We start from the raw sequence: 23,791 nt of genomic DNA on the forward strand, positions 1-23,791 counted from the left end.
AATGGCATTCCCCTTCTGGAATGACATTTCACGAAGGAAGGGGGAACCCGAATGCGTCTGGAACGTCCAGAAAACCTGGAACCCCGGCTTTCCAGTATGTGGCACTGCATGGGCCTGGTAAACATTTCTGTTCCTGCACACTCAGCTTATGCACTACCCTCCAGCTCCTGCACTACCCTCTCAGCCCTCTCCTACCCGCTCAGCCCTCTTCTAAGTTCTCAGCTTCCTCTTCTCTCAGCCCCTTCTCCCCACTCTCTCCCCCTTCTCTCAGCCCCCTTCTCTTAGCCCTTTCCACTCTCTGCCCCTTCTCTCCACTCTATCCCCCATTTCTGAACCCTCTCCACTCTTTCCCCTTCTCTTAGCCCCCCCTTCTCTCCACTCTCCCTCTTCTTTCAGCTCCTTGTCTCCACTCTCCCCCTCTTCTAATTTATCTCCCCCTTCTCTCACCCCCCCCTTCTCTCAGCACTTCTGTGGCATAATGCCTTATGCACATTGCAAGCATCTTCATGAATGAACATCTCAGTTTTCTATGGACTTTTGTGTGGTTTCAAAAGTTTAAATCTGAAATGGAAAGTTTAGTGCTGCTAAAGCTTTCTTTTCATATTTTGGTATATTTACATGTGATTTGATGACATGTCATATGACGTGGCGTTCCCAGTCCCGTCCCCCCTTTCTGAAACGTTCCCATTCTTGCATTCGACATTCCTGGAATGATGGTAATGTTCCCGGAACATTCCCATTCCCTGGTAACGTTCCAGGAATGTTCCCGCTCCTAGAGCGTCCTCAAAGGGATTAGTTATGGGTTTGAGGTCCCTTCTTCTGAAGCTTTAGAAAACCATTTGCATGGCTGCATGCTTGCCTAGACAACTTCTTACACCATTTGTAGCAAGCATGATGGTCCTCTTTTTCTCTCACCTGTGCTTGGCTGTGGCTCTGGGCCACCAATTCTACTTTGACGATCTGCGGTCTCCAGTTGATGGTTGTTCATGGGAGAGATTGCATGCCTGATTGAGCTTTAGAGCTTTCAATAAAAATAGCCTTGGAGCTGCATTTACCTAGATATCAAATGAGCCTGCGTAAGGCCACCAATCACAAGCAAAACTGTGTAACTAGGCAGTATTACTGCGGTAGTGCTGCATATTGGTTTAAACATGCTTCTTAGCTGATCACTTCAGTCATTTCTTGACTCTGAGATTTCTTGATCAGCAGAAGATGTTACTTCTGTGAAGATAATCTTTCATTGCTGTGTAATTGTTTTATGGGTATGCATCCAACTAAATGGCCAGTGGATGAAGTCCACCTTCTTCCCCTTTTATGAAAAATTTTCAACTTCTACTAGGCATTTCTGCTGTATCAGTTGTGCTTCTCTCAACCTTAATGGCTCCTTGTGGAAATGCATTTTGTGGAAATTAAAAAAATGGGACCATTGAATGCAATAAATTGTGGGATCCAAAAAGGTAATGACAGTTTCTTTTGAAGGAACTGGAGATGGCCTGGATCCAAGTGAAGACAAAAATTAGAGCAGCTTATTTTGACTAGTTAGGGGTTTGTATTTCACAGTCATTCCTCATCAGGGATACCAGTTGGGGACCAGCTTATAGATCTGATTTGAGTGTTGAGCTGTCTTGAGCTGCCGTGTATAATCTCTTGCAGGCCTTAATTGCGGATGACAGTTGGGCGCTAGCCGTTGAAGCTGCCGTTGGGAAATTGTTGAATGCATTCATTGTGACAAATCACAAAGACATGCTTGTCCTGCGTGACTGTGCAAAGTCTTGTGGCTATCATCATTTGCAGATTATCATTTGCGACCACGCCATGCCTTTGTAAGCTCTTGACTTCTTGATGGAAGTGTCCTTTACAATCAATGACATCTCAAAGCAACACTTATGTGGCTTCGCATTCTGTTTGGGTGTACCGGTGATTCATGTACTGCTGATGTGAGGAGGGATCTCATTTTTTCTTGCCAATTGAAGTCCCTATGAACTTTGTTTGAATTTGTTATGCTAAGATCAGGAATTAATGCTATATTCTTCCACTTCCGCATTCCAGATGCTTTTCTTTAATAGCATATCTACCAAATCTTTTTTTCTAGCTGGCTTTTATAAAAGAATTTCAGACTGAGCATGTCAAAGTAATACACGGTTTCTTTAGGGTAGCTGTTTTTAATAGGAATTGTACTTATCAGTTGGTGCTAACCTTTGTTATGTGCAAGTTCACTACGATACCAGAAGTGGTTGAAACTTGTGTGTGTGTTTACATATACAGATTATACAGTGGATACATCTTTTTACATTGAATCTCCACCAGATATAAGTGGAGGACTGTAGATCAGACCACTCATGGCTGATACATGGCAGGATCTCTAGAAGGACTACACACACACTATCAAAGCATGTTTAGATTTCAGCTTCAGTTTCACTTTCCATTGGATCTTTACGTGCATGGTAAAAACACCTAATTCCTCTACCATGGGTTTTTTCTCCATCAAGTTTTGTAAAACCCGCGTGGGTCTTGGTGGTTGAGGCTCTGGTTCATGTCGTGTGTGTGTGTTCGATCCTTGTGGTCGACTTCGGATACGCCTACTGTGTGCGTCTTGGGATTGTTCCTACGAAGTAAAAAACTCTCTCTCTCTCTCGAACTTGTTCTAACTTAGTATCGTAAGACCCACCTGGCCTTCCACGTACATTAGCAAATCTCTCTTTCTATGTATACAATTGAATGCACACGCGCGTGTGCATCCAGGTGCGTGTGTTTGAAAACCGTTAGAGAAAGCTCCATACGGGATACACCATGCAATGCATGAAAAGCTCAAGAGCCAAAAAGAAAGGATTGGGGCTGATAGTGCCATCTGAATCCGATAGAAACCTTTGAGAAAAAGGGAGAACCCCTCCAAACTGGAAGAAATACAGTCCTCCTAGAAGAGGCTGCCCGTGAAGGGCCCTTCATGCTAGCCCATATGGCTATCAAAGTGTGAACCTTGTCACTCTAAATACCCGTGAACACTTGTGATGGGTGTATCTGGGTGCCATCCAAGGCCTCTGTGCATCTGGCTCTCCAAATGTGCCAAGAGGAAATGCTAGCCAAAATCTCCCAAGAGGTGTCCATTGAAGCATGTGAAGCTTTGAAGGGAGTAAGTGGTACATCCTGAAGAGAGCAGGGCTCTATCACCTGCCAGTGGATCGAGAGTGCCCAAGAAGAAGGCTCACCCTCATAAAACATCTGGGGCCCAGTAAGGGATAACCATGCGACCGAGCCCCAAGTCATGAAGAAAGGGGAAGTATGAAAAATGTTGAGTATCCGAGCAACCCCTTTCCAAACAGTCCTCGCCTGAGTGCAGTCCCAAAGGCAATGTCGCACTGACTTCTTTGTAGAATGACAGCGAGGGCAAGTGGGATCAGCCCCAAATTGTGATCTCCACAGGTTTGCTGCAATCCCTCCATGAATAGAAAGCCAAAAGAAAAGAGTGATCTTTCTATTTGTGAGGGATTTCCAGAGCCTCCTCCAGAAATTTCTACGCAAATCTGCGGTGATGAAGAAGCTGTCCCAATGGGGGGCTCTGGAGGGAATCCAACCCCTACTGTTCAGCTGAAATCTCTTGGCATTACCAACCGTGAAACGAAAGAAGGGAATTCCCCTCTCTCGGTGCCCATGATCTATCCACTCCCACTCTCCTGGGTCCCACTGCAAGCACCTGATAGGTGCACCTCCATATAACCAAGGTTCCTGCCCAAGCATGACTCCCCTCACCACCACCTTACAAAGCAATGCCCTGCACTGCAAGTCCGGGTTAATGATATTAAGGCCCCCTTCACATGTAGGGAGAATAATGGTCTCCCAGTTCACCCTCGCTACAACATCTTCCGTGCCATCAAGTCCACTCCATAAAAATTCCTGATTGGTCTAATGAGCTGAGTGATGTAATTCCCAGACCGGCATCAGCAAGAACACACAAACTAGGCGGTGGCCAAAAGAACCTAGTTCACTACTACAACTCTAGATGCAAGGTCGAGTTTGGATGAGCTCCAAAAAAGAAGCTTTTTCCTTATACTTTCTAGTACTCGGGCAAACTGCTGTGTTGGAGAGATGCCCAATCCTACCTGGCATCCCAAATATGTGACAGGAACACCCCTCTGAATCCAGGAAAAGCCAATGTCAACTCCCCAGCTTGGAGTGTTCTCATCACTAATCCAAAAGCCAAAGGATTTATGCCAGTTAATGTGTGCCCCTACAGCTAAGCAAAAGATATCCAAGGCTGTCCGGAAAGAATCAAGTGATTGCGAAGAGGCCTCAATAAAAATAGCAATCAGCCAACTCACAGTCAAGAAGCTCCTACTCCTGTCTCAAGGGCAATCTCAGCCCATGAAGCTCAGCCTGAGATCTAAGGAAGATACTCATAGCTTCTACCACAAAAAGAAAGAGGAAGGAGGCTAAAGGGCATCCTTGACGAATGGATTTGGAAATCTGAAACCTGTCACCCCTTACCCCTCCAATCAAAACTTGGCTGTGGGCTGATTTGTGAAGGGAGGCCACCCCTATAATTTATGCATCTGAAAATCCAAATCGTAGAAGAGTGCCCTCTCAAGAAAACCCCAATCTAATCTGTCATAGGCTTTCTCAAAGTCCAAGAGTAGAACTGCCAGCCTCTGCCCGCTTTGCATAGCCCACTCTGTTGCTTCCCAAAAGGAAAAAATATTATCAAATATGCTCCTGCCATGCACAAAGCCTGTCTGAGTATCATGGATGAGGTCTGGAAGAAGGGGCTGCAATCGGATGTTGATGGCCTTGGCAAGGATTTTATATAGAGTGCCTAAAAGAGTGATGGGTCTCTAATGGGATACAAAATTCCTGTTGCCACCTTTCGAGATAAGGTGTATGAGTCCCTCGGTCAGTGAGTCAGGCATCTCACCGGAGTCCCAAATGCCTTGCAGGGCTGAAGTAATATGATCACCTATCATATCCCAAAAAGCTGTAAAAAAAGATGGAGTAAGACCATCGGAACCAGGCCACTTGCCCTTATGAAGGGTGGAGAGAGCAGTCCTAAACTCTGTATTGGTAAAGTGTGCATCAAGTGAGCATATCATCTCTGGTGTGACCAACACTGGTAAACTCTGCCAAATTTCATCTCTAGCCACATCTTTGGCTTGTGTGTAAGGATCTGCAGAAAGGAGGCATAGAAAGCTGTCGCTAAGTGCATGACGGTATCCAGATGAGACGGCAAAACGCCGCCAGAGTCAATAAGCTGCCTGACACTCTCTACTATGTCTGGGACCAAGTATAGAGAAAAGTGTTTATTGACTCTCCCTCTCATCTGTATCCAAAAGGACTCCCGTGCATGGAAGGCATACTCTGCTCTTTGATCAAGCAATGTCTGCAAGTGAGCCCTTGCCGCAACAAGGCGCTTCTGTATCCAAGCATCTGATGGTTGTCTCTACTCTTCCCTCTGCAAGGCTGCCAATTGCCGGCGGATACCAATCTCCCGCCTGAGTACCTCATCTCGCCGAGCACTAGCAATAGAGTGATAAAAGTTGCTGATACTGGCAAGTGCTGTGGCCACATGTGAAGGACCGGCCACCCCCCTTTGCATGTGAGAAACCCAGATCTCCAAGACTGCCTTTGTGAGAGTCTCATCTGTGTATAAGGCATCAAGGATCCTGATACTGTGAGACCATCCTCTCAGATGGGACTCTGAGATAGACAAAACTACCAGAAAATGGTCGGAAGTGGAAACACCAGGTGCAATGCAAATTGTCCCTCCTCTATCAAGAACCCAATCATTCACATAGAATCTATCAATACAGATGGTGCCTCAACCATGTTGAAGTCACCTCCAATAATCCACGAATCTACAATGTCAGTCCACGAGAGCAACTCTTTTCAAAATAGAACATGGTTCCATCTGTTGTTCAGAGCGTAGAGGTTGAGGAAACCAACCTTACGTCCGTCGATTAGAAGTAAAACCCACTGGGCCTTGGAGGGGGTGATGGTACCGTGTCCAATGACCAGAGGGAGAATAGAATCTGAAACTGATATACATGTGCCTCCTCTGGTTTCCAAGGTAGGAAGCCAAAAGGTCTGGCCTAAAAGCAACTTACTTGACTCAGAGCAATTTGTGACATGGAAATTGTGTTCTTGAAGAAAAAGAATGTCTAAGGAACCACCTGAAACACCTAGATGGAGCTGATTCCTGATTAGCTGTCTGCGACGGCGATGAGGGATGGCGCCCAATCCCTGTATATTCCAACTGGCTATCCTCATCGGCGGGAGGAAGCGGGTTGGAATACCTTACCTGACCTGGTGGTGGAAAAAGAACCCTCCATCGGAGTTGACCTTCTTCCATACACACGAGGTCCAAGGGAAGGAAAGTCCACAGGTGAGAGAGAGAAAGATCTCTTAAAAGGGACGCCGATAACTGGCTCTTTGAAAGTGGAAGGTACAAAATCATCATCTTGGAGGTCAGAGAGGTCCTCCAGAGTGGAAAAGGAGTTCCGCTGAGCCAGTCTTGGGGAGGGGGTCCGAAGGATTACTACCGAAGCAGGGAGAGAATGTAAGACCCCCTTCCCTCTATCCACGGAAGGAGGCACCTGTACTGGGTCTTGATCAAGAAGTGCTGTGGGCGAGGTGGCAACAACCTGGGCTGCTGAGAGAGGTATAGCTTGATCCTGGGGTGGAGTGGAAGAAGGCTCCTAAACACTAGGCTCCAAGGCATTAGCCTCCCGAGGCTCCAAGGGGGTAGCCTCTGAAGCGGTGGAGGTATGATATGAGGTAGAGGGCCTAATCGCGACCGGATCCCACCGTGGGCCAGAGGTCGTGCGGGGTGCACGAGGGACTCGAGTAGCCCTAGGATGGGGGGAGCCCGTGTGTGAGGCGGTGCCTGTGGAGCCGGTAGGTCTTGCTCGTGCGCTTTGTCGTAAGCTAGTACGAGCTGGTTGCTTTTTGGGCCTCTTTTTCTTCTTTGGGTAATCTTTGGCGAAGTGCCCCGAGGATCTGCAAATCTTGCACTAGTCTTGCCTACCTGCAACCTCAAATCTCTGGTGGAAGATAGACCCATCAGGTCGCTCTAGCATGATGTGGTCATTTGAAATATTAGGACCCTAGACAATGACCCTAACCTTGGGTACCCCATCCATCCTGACCGCCTTACCAGTCGAAGAGGGCTCGCTAGGAAGAGGGGGCCTGCTACCACACCAAACCTCTCGCCAATAATTGAAAGAAGCCGGTGATAAACTGAGGGGAGACCAGGGATCTGCAAATCTTGCACTAGTCTTGCCTACCTGCAACCTCAAATCTCTGGTGGAAGATAGACCCATCAGGTCGCTCTAGCATGATGTGGTCATTTGAAATATTAGGACCCTAGACAATGACCCTAACCTTGGGTACCCCATCCATCCTGACCGCCTTACCAGCCGAAGAGGGCTCGCTAGGAAGAGGGGGCCTGCTACCACACCAAACCTCTCGCCAATAATTGAAAGAAGTCGGTGATAAACTGAGGGGAGACTAGGGAACCTGATGAAAATAGAAACTCCCTGCTTGTCCTCTTTAACTGGGTCAAAGCCCAGTTGAAAGGGAAACAAAAAAATCCTCTTGTAGCCTAGAAATAGAAACCCACCCTGTAGCAAGTCTCTTGTGATGTCCGGGGAGTCTAGGCACACCTGAAAGAAACCTCGTCCCAACAAACGAACATCCTTAAGGTGGGGGGCGAGCTCCGGGGAAGCGCCGCAAGCATCCAATCTCTAGCCTGTGATCTGGAGGGGTGTGAACCAAAGATGCGTGCGAAGAGAGTCGTGGAACCCTCATGCTTCAAGTCCTTTTGCAACTGCTGCAGCTCGTCTTTTGAAAATGTGACGATTCTTGCGGCTGGTGTGTGCGGTAACGGATTGACTGAATGGGAGCCCATTCGTCAATCGAGGTGGGGAAGGCTGACTCAAACACAAAAAAAAAAAACTCCGTCCACTTTCCTGATGCCTAGGAGACCCCAAAAAACGGGGGTACACCTGAAGGGAGAGGGTGAAGGAAGGAGGGAGAGAGGAGAGAGAGCAAGTCAAAAGAAGTAGGGGATAGGTTGAAGGAGGAGGGAGGTTGAAGAAGGGGGGAGCTGGAAGGGGGGAGAGGGAGGGCAGCAAGGGAGAGAAGGGAAGGGGAGCAGCAGCAGTCGTTTCAATCAAGAAATTTCTGTCTAACCTTCTTTAGGATTGGTGTCTCTAGGAACGGGCTCAGCTATGTCTACTCAATGAGGGTTTCCCTCGTGTGAAGAAGGCATTTGTGATCACGTGTTATTAGGATTCTTGTTTGGCTATGGGTTTGATGAATTTGTATCTTTGTATGAGGATCTTTGATACAAAAAGGGCAACATAACCGGAAGCATGTCTCAACCAAATGTTGTCAACCGAGAGGGAACACGAAGAGTCACGTCTCTCGAAAAATACGTGAGCCTTGAAAGAGAGAGCCAAGCTACCGAGCCCCAGGTCATGAAAAGAGGGGAATGCATGAAGGTGCTCAATAATCTAGCAATTCCAGATGATCCTATCCTGTTTGCAGTCTCATAAACAATGCTGAATAGCAGAAAGGCAACAACTAACCTGGACCGTGACTGGTTTACTGCAATCCCTCCATGAATAGAAAGCCAAAAGAAAGATATATTTTCTATAGAGGGATTTCCAGAGTCACTTTAAAAAGGATTTTTACAAATTAGTGAAAATTTGAAAGTTCTCCCAATAAAGACCTTTGGCAAGCTTCCAGCTTGTAAGGCTGAGTTGCTCTCCAGGCATTGCTTATGGTTGCTATTTTGAAAGCTTGGGCTAGCTTCAGGAGTACTCTTCAGAGAGATCACCCTTCCTCTTGAGAAGAGGCCGGTAGGCAGCCCATTATATGGAATGACAATATAGTTGATGATTATGGCAAGCCACTCGGCACTTCTCACTATATGCAGTGGTCTAGTTGGGAGAGGGGTCATGTTTCCTCTGTGGGTTTTTGGCAGGACTTCAAAAGCCTTCCACATGATCATAGACTCCAGTTAGTAAGTCACCTCAGAGAAAGTGCAAGGATCCAATAGATCGATGCAGCCATATCCTTGGATTGGGTTTTTTTGGGCGACGGGTTTCATTTTCAAGACATTTGGCTAGGAGCCTTTACAAGATCGAGGATTCCACTTTAGATTGTAGGACTACGAGGATCAGATGGGGATGCCTTGGTGTTTAATGTTCACTCTAGGGGCAAGTTGTCTAGATCGACGGATGCATATTGCATTTCAGCCTATCAAGGTTGTAGGTCATGTGGAGGAGTGTTTTTTGTCTTCAAGATGGTACCTAGACCCTAACCCATGTCACATTTCCTTGGGCTCGTGGAGGCTTTGGCTCTATGGAGGCGTCCCCATAAAGTATTTGTAGTGGGACCTTGGGGTTGGGAATGGATTGATGCAGGGCACCAAGACCCCTTCTTTCGATATTGGGTAGGATCAAGGTCTCCCAAGCAACCCTGGCTCTGGTGTGTGATAAACCATCTAGACCGCTCCAAAGAAAATTCCTTACTAGCCTTTTGAGCTGAGTGATGCAGTCTCTAGAATGACTCCAACAAGAGCAAACAAACCATGATGTGGCCAGTAGTACTTGGTTGACCACCGCCACCATAGAAGCCAGCTCAAGTTTGGCTGAGCTCCAAAACAAGAGTTTCCTTCTCAAGGCTCATACTCTCTAATAGTGAGGTGAATTGCTGCAAAGGCGAGATGCCCATACTAACTTAGCAGCCCAAATATTGGACAGAGACACCCCTTTGAATCCAAGTGAAACCGAAATCAGCCCCCAATCTGGAGTGTGCTGGTCATTAATCAAAAGCCATTGGATTTATTCCAATTAATGTGTGCACCTGCTACCAAAGAAAATAGATCCAAGGCTGCTAAAAAAGAATTGAGGTTTTGTGGAGTGGCATTAAAAAAAAACAGCAGTATCATGCTCCTAGCTTATCTAGAAGTGTTGTTAGTGGATCATAGGCTGGTTTTGAAGGAGGAAAGTGTGAGTTTGGAGTGATGATACAAGGGAGAGTCCCCTCATCATCAAGGTGAGAGATGCAAAAATTTGGCAGGAGATCCTTGGTAAAAGGGCCAGTTTGAAGGGAACCATAGTGTTCATTAATGAGGATCTCACCCACATGTAGATTGAGCAATGCAAGGAGGGCCTCAAGAAGGTTTTCAAGGCTAGAAACGAAGGCAAATGGGCAGTCTATTGAGATGGTGCAGAGTTAAGCCAGCTCAATATCCAGGAGCTCCTCATCCTGAATTTTCAGCCCAATAACGTTTGCTTGAGATCTCAAATATGCTCATTGCTTCAGCCACAAATAAAATACACAAGGGGGCATCCTGATCTAGAAATCTGAAATCTCTTTCCCCTTTCTCCTCCAATCAACACCTGGCTGTGGGCTGATTTGTACAAGGAGGAAACTCCTCTAATCCAGGAATCTAAGAATCCAAAGCATTAAAGAATGCTTTTTAGGAAACCCCAATCTCCTTTGTCATATGCTTTCTCGAAATCCAAGAGTAGAATGGACAGCCTTTGACCACTTTGCATAGCCCAATGTGAGGCCTTCCAAAATGAAAATATATCATTAATGATGCTTCAGCTTTTACATAGCTTGTCTGCGTAACATTGATGTGGTCTGGAAGGATGGGCTGGAAGCTCAACCTGATAGCTTTGGCCAAAATCTTATAAAAGGTGCCCAAGAGAGTAATTTGCCTCCATTGAGAAATTAAAATTCTGCAACCCCATTTTGGGATGAAGATGAATGTGACCTTCTGTAAATGAATCAGTATAATTCTAGAGTCACAAATGCCTTGCAGGGCTGAAGTAACGCAGTCTCCAAATATATTCCAAAACGTAATAAAAAACGTGGGTGCCAACCCATCTGAGCCCTTGGGGAGCTGAAGTGTGTTTGGTTGCCGGTTTCATGGTAAACCTGGGTCTTGTGAAGAAACATAGGTTATAATAATCTCAACTGGCTATCTAGCAAGTGAATGAAATCATGAAGAAGGTGAACTGTGTTAGTGGTGAAGATTATAGTCTTGTTTTTCCCAAGGTGAACCTTTGGAATTCTATCAAGTATGACCAAAGTGCATAGAGACATGATAAAGTCTTGTTAACACCTTATTCAAAATAATGTAGAGAAGAAATTGGGCTTCTTAACCAATCCAAGGAGTGGGAGTGCCATAAGGCCCTCTGGTTCCACTCTCTTATGAAGGCCTTGCCATTATGGAATGTGTGGAGCCTTGAATCTTGCCCCAAGTGGCCATGAGGATGTCTACAACATCGGGTGATTGATAGGCATCGGTTTTTTAAGTCCCAACTAAGCCTTTGTGCACTTGGATCTCCAAATCTGCCATGCTGTGAGACTGTCAAAGATCTCCCAAGCCAAGTCCATAGAAGGAGACTAAGGTCTATGCAAAGAAAGAAGCTCTACATTTAGAGTGAAATGCATCCTTATGGCATTCTTCGTTGCAAGCTGTAGCAATGGAAGGAAGTAGACAACAAGCAATGGAGTGTACTTGCAAGTGGATAATGGGAAAAAGCAATGGAGTGTACTTGCAAGTGGATAATGGGAAAGTACTATGGTGGCCACTATATGGCCCAAACGACTTAGGACTAAATGTCCTTTAGTCTTGAGTAGCTTTAGTAGGACTAAGTGGTGCTAACTAGCGGAACCAGGGCTAAGTGGCAACACCAGATATCTGGCAGTATTGACTCTCTCTATCCATATGAAACCAAGCTCATTTTCCCATCTTTGTGTGCCTACATCATTGACCCAAAATCAGATAGGATTTGTGTTATTTGATGAGAGCGCTTGCTGCAAGACAACTCTCCTCCAAAGGTGCTTTGAAGCAGTGTAATTCTTGAGAGGCCTCTAAGAATATATTTGTGTCATTCGCAAGCTTGTAGTCAAGAAGACCCTCCGCATTTGCAAGACGTTTCAGAAATCTTTGTCTGTGATCGAATGAATTGACTCAATTGCCTCTACTATGAAGAGTTAAAGATAGGGGGCAAGTAGGCATCCTTTAGAGGACCGACCTACAATTTTGAAATTTGTCTCTTTTGCCACCTTGAGTGAGAACCTATTGTGGGATGAGTGATAAAGGCGAGGAAACTCTTATGATCTAGTGCTCAGAGAAGCCCACACTTCGCAGAGTTTCCTCCAAGATCTCTAGTCCACCATGTCATAGGTCTTCTCAAAGTCGAGCAGAAGGATGGCAAGGGTCTTATGACTCTCTTGGACCCATTCAAATGATGAGAAGATATTATCAGAGATGTTCTTGCCCCGTACAATTCCCGTTTGTGGGCCGTGTATGAGGTTGGGTTAGAGGGGCTTGAGGCACGGGATGCGATTCCTCTTTTTCGGTAACGTCCCATGTCTTGCTAGAGGACAATTTATGGGACATGGTGTCCATATCACTGCTTAGAACACCTTTCTTTTCAGCCATCAATGAACACTTTCAGCTATCAATGCTTAACTATCAATGAACACTTTTTTCTCTCTCTCTTTATTTGTTCTTCCCTCATGAATTTGTAACATTGTATATGTGTGCACCTACTTTTCTCTCTCTCTTTATTGTATTTAGGGTTCTCATTTCATCTAGTACATGTTATTGCATGAAATTGTTGGGTTTGCATCCTTGAGTGGACTCTTGAGAAGTGAATGCCACATCTGTGTTTACGTTGTATTCCTAATATTTGCAAGTTTTTGATTTATTTTATTTTCTCTGGGGCGTAGTGGGGGTCTTAAGGTTTCTAGTGTGCAAGTGTATTTTTGATCAATGTATATCCTTTTGTTTTATGATCAAATTTGTGATGTATTCAATGATTTTGTTTCCAGGGAGTGTGGGTTGCTTAGTTATCTGTTTCAGTGAAGGTTTGGTTAGAGGGGAATTCTACTCTTATAACTACAAAGAAAGGGAGATATCATGCGGCCCTTTTTCGTTTTTCTACTTGACGTGAGAACTATGCTTGTCTACAGGCACGACATGCCTCTACACATGATGCCAGACAGGAATCTAGTTACCGTTAAGTCAGTTCTTCATGTTGAAACGCCTACCATTATGAATGTCCTTGTGGACCAGGTACAAATTGTCATGTTAAAAGTGCAGTTCATGATAAAGTCTTGAAGTGCTGAATGTATGTACAGCTTATATGATGTGTTAGAAATAGAGATTAATGGATATATATGATAACATAACCGAACAGCCTCAATTTCACAATATTATGCTTGTTTTTCTCCTTGAAAATTGTATGATTGGATATATTCTAGTTGTACAAAGGTATATTGTTTTTCGCCTTGAAACTTATTTTATGTGAAAGTCAAAATTAATTGTGGTATAGATAAGCGATTATCAATACTTTTGCCCATTGATTTGCTAAACAATAAGTGATTCCATCTAAATCCTGACATGGAAAATAAAAATAAATGTAAGAATCCCCCCTCAAATGTGAGTTCTTGGTGCAATATGTGTGGAACCTGTCATAAAGTGCTTGGACATTATAGACCATATATTCTACAATCTCATACTAGAGATGAATTATTGAGTCCAGTTTGCTGGATCAGAAAGGGGGAACTTTCCAAGCTGGGATTGTCACCTGTGAAATATTGCTTATAATAATAGGGAGCAGTCCGAAGGTGGAATTAGATGAGAACAAAAGGAGAGCAATGAGCAAGAGTGAGCAAACATAAGTGTACTGAATAGTAGAGTGGAATGAAGTGAGTACAAAGAAAGAGTGAGGGGTTTTGTCTAAGTGACAAAACCCTATCCTATTCACTAACCGTAGCTAGGGATTTGATTGTGGTTAGGAGGGAAAATCTCAATGAGGGAAAAGTGCCCCTAACCTACTTATTACAATACATTGGCCACTGCCTGGAATATGATAATAATTCTAACACCCCCCTGCAGTGCCAATGTGTGGTACAAGATAGTGATCAATCACCAAAAGGAGATAAGTTTAGGGCACTGCGAAATGCCTCAAACTTCTCACGTCGAAGTGCTTTGGTGAAGATGTCTGCAACATTGTCATGTGTTGACACATAGATCATACTGATCTCCCCTGCATGCAACTTCTCTCTGAAATAATGATAATGAACCTCAATGTGCTTCGTGCGAGCATGAAACACTGGATTCTTTGTCATTGCTATAGCACTCTGACTATCAATGAGAATTGGAGAAGGACCCTCCAATAAGAGACGAAGATCAGCGAATAAACGATGCAGCCAAACACATTCAACTTTTGCTGTGAAAGCTGCCCTGTACTCAGCTTCACATGAGGAAGTAGCCATTGTAGATTGCATCTTGCTCAACCAAGAAATGCAAGCTTTGCCCAAAAAGAAACAATTACCACTAGTGGACTGCCTAGTATCATAGTCTCCAGTCCAATCCGATTCACTCTAAGCATGCATCTGCAAGTCACCCTCCCCGGGAAACATCAAGCCAAAAGACTTTGTGCCTTGCAAATAACGAAAGATGCGTTTTACAGTCTGCCAGTGTGTTGTCTTTGGGTTGTGCATATACTTGCTCACTTGAGATATTGCATACTGAATATCGTGCCTAGTATTGCACAAATAGATGATTCAGATGGGTGGTAGAGTCAATAAACACTTTTTCTCTACTCTTGGCCCTAGACATAGTAGAGAGAGTGTATCCCAGCTTATTGACTCACATGGGGTTTTACAGACAGAGACTGATGATGTCTTACGCATAGCTTCAGATTTCTATGCCACCCTTCTTACTGCTGATCCTGAGACACATGATAGAGAGGCTGCTAGACAGGCTATTTGGCAGAGCATCCCTGTGCTGGTGAATCCGGGTATGCATGTTCTACTCGACGCACCTTTCACCAACAGAGAGTTCAGGAATGCGCTTTCAGCCCTTCACAAGGGCAAGTGCCCAGGTTCAGATGGCCTCACCCTGTCTTTTTTCATTGCATTTTGGGATATGATTGGAGACTATATTACTTCAGCCCTGCAGGCCATTTGGGACTCTGGCGAGATGCGTGGGTCGCTTACAGAGGGTCTCCTCCACCTTATCCCAAAAGGAGGTAGCAGAAATTTAGTGTCCTAGTGGAGGCCTATCACACTTCTGGGGACTTGTTACAAGATTCTGGCCAAGGCTATCAGCCTCCGATTGCAGCCACTTCTCCTTGATCTCATTCATGATACTCAGACGGGATTTGTGCATGGCAGAAGCATTTTTGATAACATTTTTTCTTTCTGGGAAGCTTCAGAGTGGGCCATGTAGAGTGGCCAGAATCTTGCCATTCTACTTTTGGATTTTGAAAAAGCTTATGACAGAGTAGATTGGGGTTTTTTGGAGGGCACCCTTCTACGCTTTGGCTTTACTGATGCTTGGATCAGAGGTGTTTCCTCTTTGTACAGATCAGCCCACAGCCAGGTACTTATTGGTGGGGTAAGGGGTGAGAGATTTCAGATTTCGAGATCAGTCCGTCAGGGATGCCCCCTTGCTCCTTTCCGTTTTTTGTTCGTGGCCAAAGCTATGAGTATCTATGTTAGATCTCAAGCTGACATCTTTGGGCTGAGACTTCCCATCAGAAGGGAAGAGGAGCTACTTGACAGTGAGTTGGCAGATGATACAGCAGTTTACTTGGATGCCACTCCACAGACGCTCACTTCTTTCAGGACAGCATTGGATTTATTTTGCTTGGCGGCAGGGGCGCAGATAAATTGGCATAAATCCAATGGCTTTTGGATCAGTGATGAGGACACTCCAGTTTGGGGGCTTGACATAGGATTCACTTGGGTTCAGAGGGGTGAGCCTATCAGGTATTTGGGCTGCCAGGTCGGCTTGGATATTTCTACCACGCAGCAGTTTGCTCTTGTTTTAGAGAGCATCAGAAGGAAGCTTCTTTTTTGGAGCTCAGCCAAGCTGGATCTTGCCTCTAGAGTTGTGGTGGTCAACCAGGTCCTCTTGGCCACAGCCTGGTTTGTTTGTTCATGTTGGTGCCGTTCTAGGGATTGCATCATTCAGCTCTAAGACCGATCAGAAACTTTCTCTGGAGTGGGCTTGATGGCACAGCAGATGCCTTAGCCAGGGTGGCTTGGGAGACCCTCATCGTCCCTACACAAGAAGGGGGTCTCAATATTATTGATCCAGATTTACAGTGCAGAGCTTTACTTTGCAAGATGGTGGTGCGAGGACTTATGCCAGGGCAGGAACCGTGGAAGGACTTTCTTATTAGTAGCATACAGAGGTGCACACCTTCTTCAGGAGGAGACTGGATGAGCAGTGTTAGATGGATCTTCACCACAGCACACCTCAGATCACCTTCGTCCCCTCTCATGGTTGCCATTCTGAAAGCTTGGGCCAGTTTCAGAAGCACTCTTCGGAGGATTCCTCCTTCCTCTCGGAAAGAGATTGATAGGCAACCCATCATGTGGAATGACAGTATTTTAGATGATCATGGCAGACCACTGGGTGCCTCATTCTACGTGCAGTGGTCCAGGTGGGAGAGGGGACCTGCATCTTCTATGGGGTCTTGGAAAGCTTTCCGCAGGCTTCCAGAGGAGACCAAATCAAGGTTGACAAGACATCTCAGAGGGAGTGCAGGGAGGATCTTGCAGATTGAGGCAGCCCTTCCAGAGGTTTGGGTAGACACAGATGATATGCCACTCACTTCCTTCACTTGGGCAGATACTTTTTCGAGAGGCGGGGTTCCGCTTCAGGTTTTGGCCTTTCGAGATGCACAGGAGGATGCTTTGGTTTTTAGTGTCCAGGATGGTGGCAGATTGCTCAGGTCCACAGAGGACATCTTGCCTGAGTCTGCTTTTCAGCCTATCAGGGTTGTAGGTCTTTTGATGTAGGGATCAGATTCAGAGTGGTTCCTAGACCCAGATCCCCGGCTACTCTCCACCGGGTCTTGGAGGCTGTGGCTCTATGGGGGAGTTTCCATCAGGTATTTGTAGTGGGGCCCTGGAGAGTGGGAGTGGATTGACGCAGGGCATCGAGAGAAGAGCATCCCTTTCTTTCGTTACACGGTTAGTAATGCCAGGAGATATTAGCTCGTCAGTAGAGGTTGGAGACCTTCCAGAGTTTCTCATTGGGAGGCTTTTGATATTACTGCGGGTCTGCAGAGGTGCTTCTGGAGGAGACTCTGGAAATCCCACAGGAATAGAAAGATCACTATCTTCTTTTGGCTTTCTATCCATGGAGGGATTGCAGTGAACCTTTGGAGGTCCAGGTTTGGAGCCGACCCTACATGCCCTCGATGCCTTTCTGCTCCGGAGTCTATTCAGCATTGCTTATGGGATTGCAGACAGGTGAGGATGATTGGATGGGGGTAGCCAGGATTTTCAGTCACTTTGCCCATTCCCCATTTTTTATGTCATGGGGCTCAGTGGCTTGGCTTTCTCTTACAGGACCCCAGGTTTTCTATGAGAGAGTTGACTCCTCTCGGGCCATTTCGGTTCGACGTCATCAGATTGAGTCCTGTTCGTTGGATGTGGTACCACACCTTCCTTTTACAGCTGTACATGCCTCTGTGGATACTTCTTGGGAGATTCTAGCGAGCATAGCATCCTGGCATATCTGGAGAGCCAGATGCACAGAGGCTTTGGAGGGTACTCAGGTTCATCCCTCGCACACATTGGCCAGTATCTGGACAGACATCGTACATACTTTGATGGCCGTATGGACGGGTATGCAGGGAGACTCCCGTGCAGCCTCATCAGAGAGGGCTTCTTTCTTCAGGGAATGGAAGGATTCTCCTTTCTTCTCTGAAACTACTACAGGGTTGAGGTGGCACTTTCAGCCTCAGCCTTGGTTGTTTTCCACCTCACTTTGAGGGGTTTTTTATTTATCCTTATGATTTCATGATGTATTCCGCTTTAAGCTTGCTCTTGCGGGTTTTTTCTCTTACTTAATAGAAGTCTTTTTCTTGGGAAAAAAAATAGATGATGTATCTAACAGCTTGGCTTTAAAGTGTGACATCCATTGATTCACCTGCATTATACATAGTAAGCTTCAGCCCCGGCTCCATTGGAGTGGCTATAGGCTTACGATCATGCATGTTGAACCTATCCATGGATTGAGACATAACGATGCCCCAATTCTTCAGGGAAATTGCATCCAAAAGAGAGCAAAATAACTGAAATCCCCCAAAATGCCTGAAATTGCAGTTCAAAACCAAAAGCCCCAAATTTTGAGGTGAAATTGAGCAAATATCACTCAATTTTCAAGTCCCTTGCAAAAGCCCTAAACTTCCACCTGTTGCAAAGAAATGCCTGCTAGAGTCCATAGCCAAACAATGGCTCAATGCACGAGTGCCTGCAAATGGACCTTGCCAAAGACACCTTCAAATGTGTTTGGACACCATACCTTCAGCCTGCACCGAGCTGACAGTACGGAACTGTCAATACGGATCCGTACGTGCAGTATGGACTCCATCAGCGAGTTGGTACGGACAATCAATGTACAGAATTCATACAGTGTACGGATGCCTGATACGGAAGTACGGCAAATCTGTATGCTGCGGTGACAGCAGGTGTACGGAACCTGTAGTACTGTCGGCAGCAGGAATGAATGCTGCAAGCATACTGACGATATGGTCGCATGGATGTACGGCGAGCTAATGTTTGTTGTACGGTTGTACGGAATGCGACATACATGCTGTACAGCGGCGCAGAGTGGTACGGATGGTGGCATATACAAGTGCGGGTAGGCGGTACAGAATCCGTACAGTTGTACACGGGTTGTATGGAATGGGCTGGAGTTGGACGACGGGAGCTGGAGGCAAATGTGTAGCAAGAGCAAGAGCAGGGAGAACCTACTCTGATACCAAATGAGAACAAAAGGAGAGCAATGAGCAAGAGTGAGCAAACGTAAGTGTACTGAATAGTAGAGTGGAATGAAGTGAGTACAAAGAAAGAGTGAGGGGTTTTGTCTAAGTGACAAAACCCTATCCTATCCACTAACCGTAGTTAGGTATTGACCGAACTAAGAGAAACCATGCTGGTTCATGAAAAAAAAGAGAAAAAAGAAGAAACCTTGCTGGAGGCAAGTGTTGTAATTCAAACCACAAAGATGGAAGAGAGAATCTTGTCTATGTCTAAAGAAAACCGTCACTTTGCTTCTGAGCTGCCTGTGAGCTGCAATTACAGCTCCCCTGATTGTCGTTATGGGTATGAATCAAGCAGACCAGTTGGACACAAAACCTCTAGAGGTAAGATGAGACAATACTTCACAACATTGGAGCATCATGCTTTGCAAACGTCGCAGGCAGCCTGACTAGCAACCATCTTTGACACATGCCAATCGTCTGTAGCTAAGGACAACATGGGTTAGTCTCATAAAATTAACGAGGGCTACATTTGTGGACGCACCAAGCTATCCCTTGTAAATTCTCTTGCTAATCTAAGTTGTAGCACCTCACGGCATCCCATGATGAATAAGAGAAACTAGCTCGATCATCAGAAAATTGCTATCTTGGTCATGTCCATTGTCTGTGTCGCCAATGAACGTAAAAGAGTTTTATTTCCTCCCACAGCACAAGCTGCCTCGAGCTCTCTAAAAAGTGGCCCTCTAGATTTAGATCCAGCATGATGGTACTCATCAATGCCTTTGGTTACTCACAATTGAAACTTGCCAAACAAGAGAATAGCATGTATCAAAATGATATGCCCCCAAAGAAATGATAAGAGGGTTCCTTAAAATCCAAGAACTGACCTCCTGCTCTACCCACCAATCAAGTAGCAGTGGTAACACTGAACAAAAGTTGAATCTATGATTCAAACCCTTTGCAGCAGTTGACCTGTCCACCAAATGAAATGGATGATAGCATGATCAATGGTTGAATGAGAAATGTTGATGACTCGTAATATGCACGTCGGCCCTCCAACATGTGTGAGTAAGCAGGTTGTATGCCAAGTCCTCATGCACCGAATTGGATGCCCAAGTCATTGGTGACCTTGTAAGGGAAGATAATTGATTGTTTATCCATGTCATGTGAGTGTGGGGACTACTGACCATTCAGCACGCATCTAGGCTCACGAGAGGCTCTTTCTAAAGGAGGAAGGTGGTTATCTTCGGTGATTCCTATAGAATATGCATTGAAAGTATGGTCTCTATTCACCTGCGCAACTACATAAAGTGGATGTACTTTGCATTTACACAACCACCAGCCCTTGCCAAAAGCCTTTATAATTGTCCCACCTTTAGAACCAACTTCTTAGGCATTGCATGTTGCAATGCATTACCATATAAACAAAGAAATACATTTCATTGAAAACAAAACTCCGAAATCTTTGAAATTTTGTATTGCCAAAGAAACACGGAGCTGCTGCTCAACTTGCCAACTCTATCCCATGTGATACTTGTTCTTGTTGTTGTTTGTAGTGGCAGAAAGCAGCAATTAAGCTCTCCCTCTAGCATTCTAAACGAGCTTAGATAGACTGATTTAGTTTTTGGACATCGTTGTGGTAAACTCATTATGACTTCATTGTCTTATTCTGTATTGAACTGTTTCCAATTACGTGTTTGAAATGCCTGGGAATTATGAAGCTTGTCCACGACTGAGGAAATGGCAGTAAAAATAGACTCTTCTGCTAGATGGAGTAAGTGCAGACAATGTACTTGAAAGATGAAGGGGAATCGGGGTGGTTTTTAGATGAAAATGACCTTAGGGAAGAAGCAGTTATGGTGCCAGATAAATGAAACAGCTATTGAATAGAAGCTTAGTGTGGAAGTGGTTAAACCATGTTAGGGTTTCAGACAGGCTACGTCAGTTACAGAAATGGAATCATATATGATTGGAGATTTCATTGGATCAACGAACTAACTACATGAATTTTTCTTTTTTTGTTTGCGGTGGATATTGCTGTTAAATTAGCTCCAATCCAAGATTTATCTAGACCTCTGTCTCAATTTTATGCCTGTATTTATATGAGGGCAGCCTTGGTTTTTTCATCCTTGATGTTATACTTCTCTAACATCTAACACAGTAATGTGCTTGATTTCATTTCTACAGGGCAATGTCGAACGCCAAATTCTTGTCAAGGACTATGATGAAGGAAAGCACGTCATTTTTGAAAGAAAATTTGATAATGTCAAGGAGGCCTTTACGTTGGATGGAACCAAGATGTACTAGGTTCACCTTCCTTTGTGTGAGATTATAAGTTGTGTTAGAAGTTGACAGCATTGGTTTTTTTGTCCAAAACATTCCAACTTTGGAAGTCAGGATGAGGCATACCTCAACTTAAGTGACAGTGCACTTTGAGGTGGCCACAAAATAGATAATCCTTTTCAAATCTGGCTGCATGGTTGTAGTTTTCATCATAGACTTTTATTTCACCTATTATAATTTTTAAAAATGGTTTGAGCTACTACGTCTTTGCCTCTAGTCTACACTTTTCAAATATGAAGATTCCAGATAACACTTTAACTGTCATTTCCCCCCTCAAATTCCAACTTTGTAATTGAGGATGAAACATACTTCAACTTAACTGAAATTATATGCCTGTTCACTTTGATTGCGGCGATGAAATACTTTTTGAATCTGGCTGCATGCCTGCAGTCTGAATCATAGAATTTTATGCAATTTTTTAGTATGTCATTGCTGAGGTTTGAGCTAGTAGTGTCTTTCCCTCTACTCTGCAGGAATAAATCCAAATGTCAAGATTCCAGTCAACACCTGATGCCTTTTAAATGTCATCCTCCCACCACCACTTCCCCCCTGGCCCGCCCTGTGATGGGCCAGAAAGAGAAGTAAAGAAGAAAGAAAGAAGGAAAGATCTTTCCAGTGTCTGTGGTGGCAAGACATCTACTTCTCCAAATATAATATAACATTTGAGATATCTTGCTGTATGCCTATGCATTGCTTTATTAAAGCGGTGTTTTCGTTCAAAACCTATGTGAAGCTATATAGTTTTCTCTTCGTTATGGCTTCCTTTTAAAAAAACATTCAAATGTTCATTTTCCATGTCAGGTTCACAAGGGGAAGTAGCCAAACCACGCTTCCACCAGACTCCAGACTTCAATCAGGACGCCTTTGTGCTGCTGTAGATGATGCAATAAGGCGTGTTGAAAACAGCATGTCAAATATTTTTGAAGACATTGCATCTAGAGAAAAACAAAAACGTTCAGCTGAAGTCACGTTGCAGAACTTAAAAGACGAGTTACAAAGCTATAAGGCATGGTTTGGACTTTCATTTATTGTGCTTGTGGAGGGTCTGTGATGTTTAAAGCTTTGGACTGTAGGATTAATGTCTGAAAGATTGCATGCTTCATTTACAGAGAAGGAGATCAGATTTACAAAGGCATATATCAAGACAACAGTTAAAGCTAAGAGACCTGAGGAATGCTGCAAATGCTGAGGCAAACTTGGGTCAAGACCCAAATGTTGACGAACTTGAGCAAGAAATTATGGTATGTATCAAAGATGGTAGTGGTGGAGTGCTGGAATCGAACTAGCTGGACAGGGATCTTATGCTTAGCTGGAAGACTGCATAAATAGTTTTTAACAGCTCTTCTTAATCTGAACAGAAGCTGAAGTCAGAAATACAGTCTAAGGAGGATAGTTTAGAAAAGTTTAAAATACGACGGCAGCAAACTCAAGAGAACACTTATGCAGCAAGGTCTGCAATGGATGCGTTGCATGGTAAGCACTTTTCTAAAGAGATTAGAATCTTTTGTCCAAGGTTTGTTGCAGTTTTCTTTGCTGGGAAGGGAAGAATTCTCATGGTAAATGGTGTCTGCTGCAACAGACTCAGCAAAGGGTGACATCGGCGCATTACAGGTGGCAGAGAATGAACTTGTAGCAATTGAAGAAGAGATAGTGAAATGTTCTAGTGTAAGCTTCCCAATGAGTCCTTGAAAATCCCTGTTATATGTTTTGTGATCAGAATCTTCTATTGTCGATCTCGGGGGAGGGGAGGGGGTGGAATATATGGTGGATGAGCTTTCAGTCTTCTGCAAATCGCGGGCATACTTCACATTGTCACAGAAGAGTAATGGACAGGCCTTGGGGCTCAGTTCATGCTCAAGCGATAATGTTTTCCAAAGAAGATTTTGGTAGAAGCTTAATTACATTGGTGGAATGACGTTGTACGTAATATGGGACACCCAGGTCATGATTTCTGTTTCATGAGTTTGTATGGGATGTGATGAGTTGGGGTTAAGTATGGAAGCTCACTACTCATTTGTACTTGTGGTCATTCAATTGCTCTTGTGGCTCTTTGCAATACTTGCCATTTCCTTGTAAGTTCCAATGCCCACGATAATTAAGAATTGCCAACTGTGGAAATTTGGAAAAGTCTTGAAATCAATCAAGGAATTGCTAACTTCCATGTCCAAGCATTGGGTTTAAAGAGTGAAACAACTAGCTTGATGATTGCTTGCAACAAGATTCACATGAGAGGCAGAGACAGTACGGACTTTGGGGTTCTCTCTATGCAGGGAATTTGAGAATCATGAGTTAAGGAAGGTGTACTTTCATAAGCCCAAGTCATTGTAGAATTAGGTCAAGGAATAATAATACTTATACAAGCATTGTAGACTAAGGCAAGCAATGGAAGCACAAGAAATGAAGCAATGGAGACAAAAACGAGCTGCTGTAATGAATTGCTGCGATGCTGAAATGAGTACAAAGTACCCTATATGATGAAATCCTAGGACAGGGTGTCCTAGTGGTACTAATTGTATTGATTGGTACATGTGCTAACTGTACCACTTGAACTAACTGTCCCTAACTAGGCCTACAAGGCACATACTAAGGAATAAGTGGCACCTATGGATAGCCCATAGAATGGCCTACAAACCCTCCTC

General features: G+C 44.6%; 1 protein-coding gene across 4 annotated transcripts in view; it reads left to right on the forward strand.

Annotated features, from left to right (window-relative positions):
• The window catches only part of LOC147882264 (structural maintenance of chromosomes protein 6A-like), a 150,043-nt gene that overhangs the window by 64,355 nt on the left and 61,897 nt on the right, over window positions 1-23,791 (forward strand). For all 4 annotated transcript variants that reach the window (XR_015543942.1, XR_015543941.1, XM_087401568.1 and 1 more), the window contains exons 14-20: window positions 1,654-1,823; window positions 12,991-13,093; window positions 20,997-21,109; window positions 21,954-22,163; window positions 22,267-22,393; window positions 22,511-22,625; window positions 22,732-22,817. Coding sequence is in view for 2 of the 4 variants with exons in the window: in XM_087401568.1 (XP_087257694.1) it covers window positions 1,654-1,823; window positions 12,991-13,093; window positions 20,997-21,109; window positions 21,954-22,163; window positions 22,267-22,393; window positions 22,511-22,625; window positions 22,732-22,817 (924 nt within the window). In the remaining 2 variants the exon portion in view is untranslated. The remainder of the gene's footprint in view (window positions 1-1,653; window positions 1,824-12,990; window positions 13,094-20,996; window positions 21,110-21,953; window positions 22,164-22,266; window positions 22,394-22,510; window positions 22,626-22,731; window positions 22,818-23,791) is intronic.

This window comes from Dipteris shenzhenensis, chromosome 30 (genome assembly GCF_047967505.1).
Source record: "Dipteris shenzhenensis isolate YYH24624 ecotype China chromosome 30, Dip_SZ_1.0, whole genome shotgun sequence".
NCBI lineage: Eukaryota > Viridiplantae > Streptophyta > Polypodiopsida > Gleicheniales > Dipteridaceae > Dipteris > Dipteris shenzhenensis.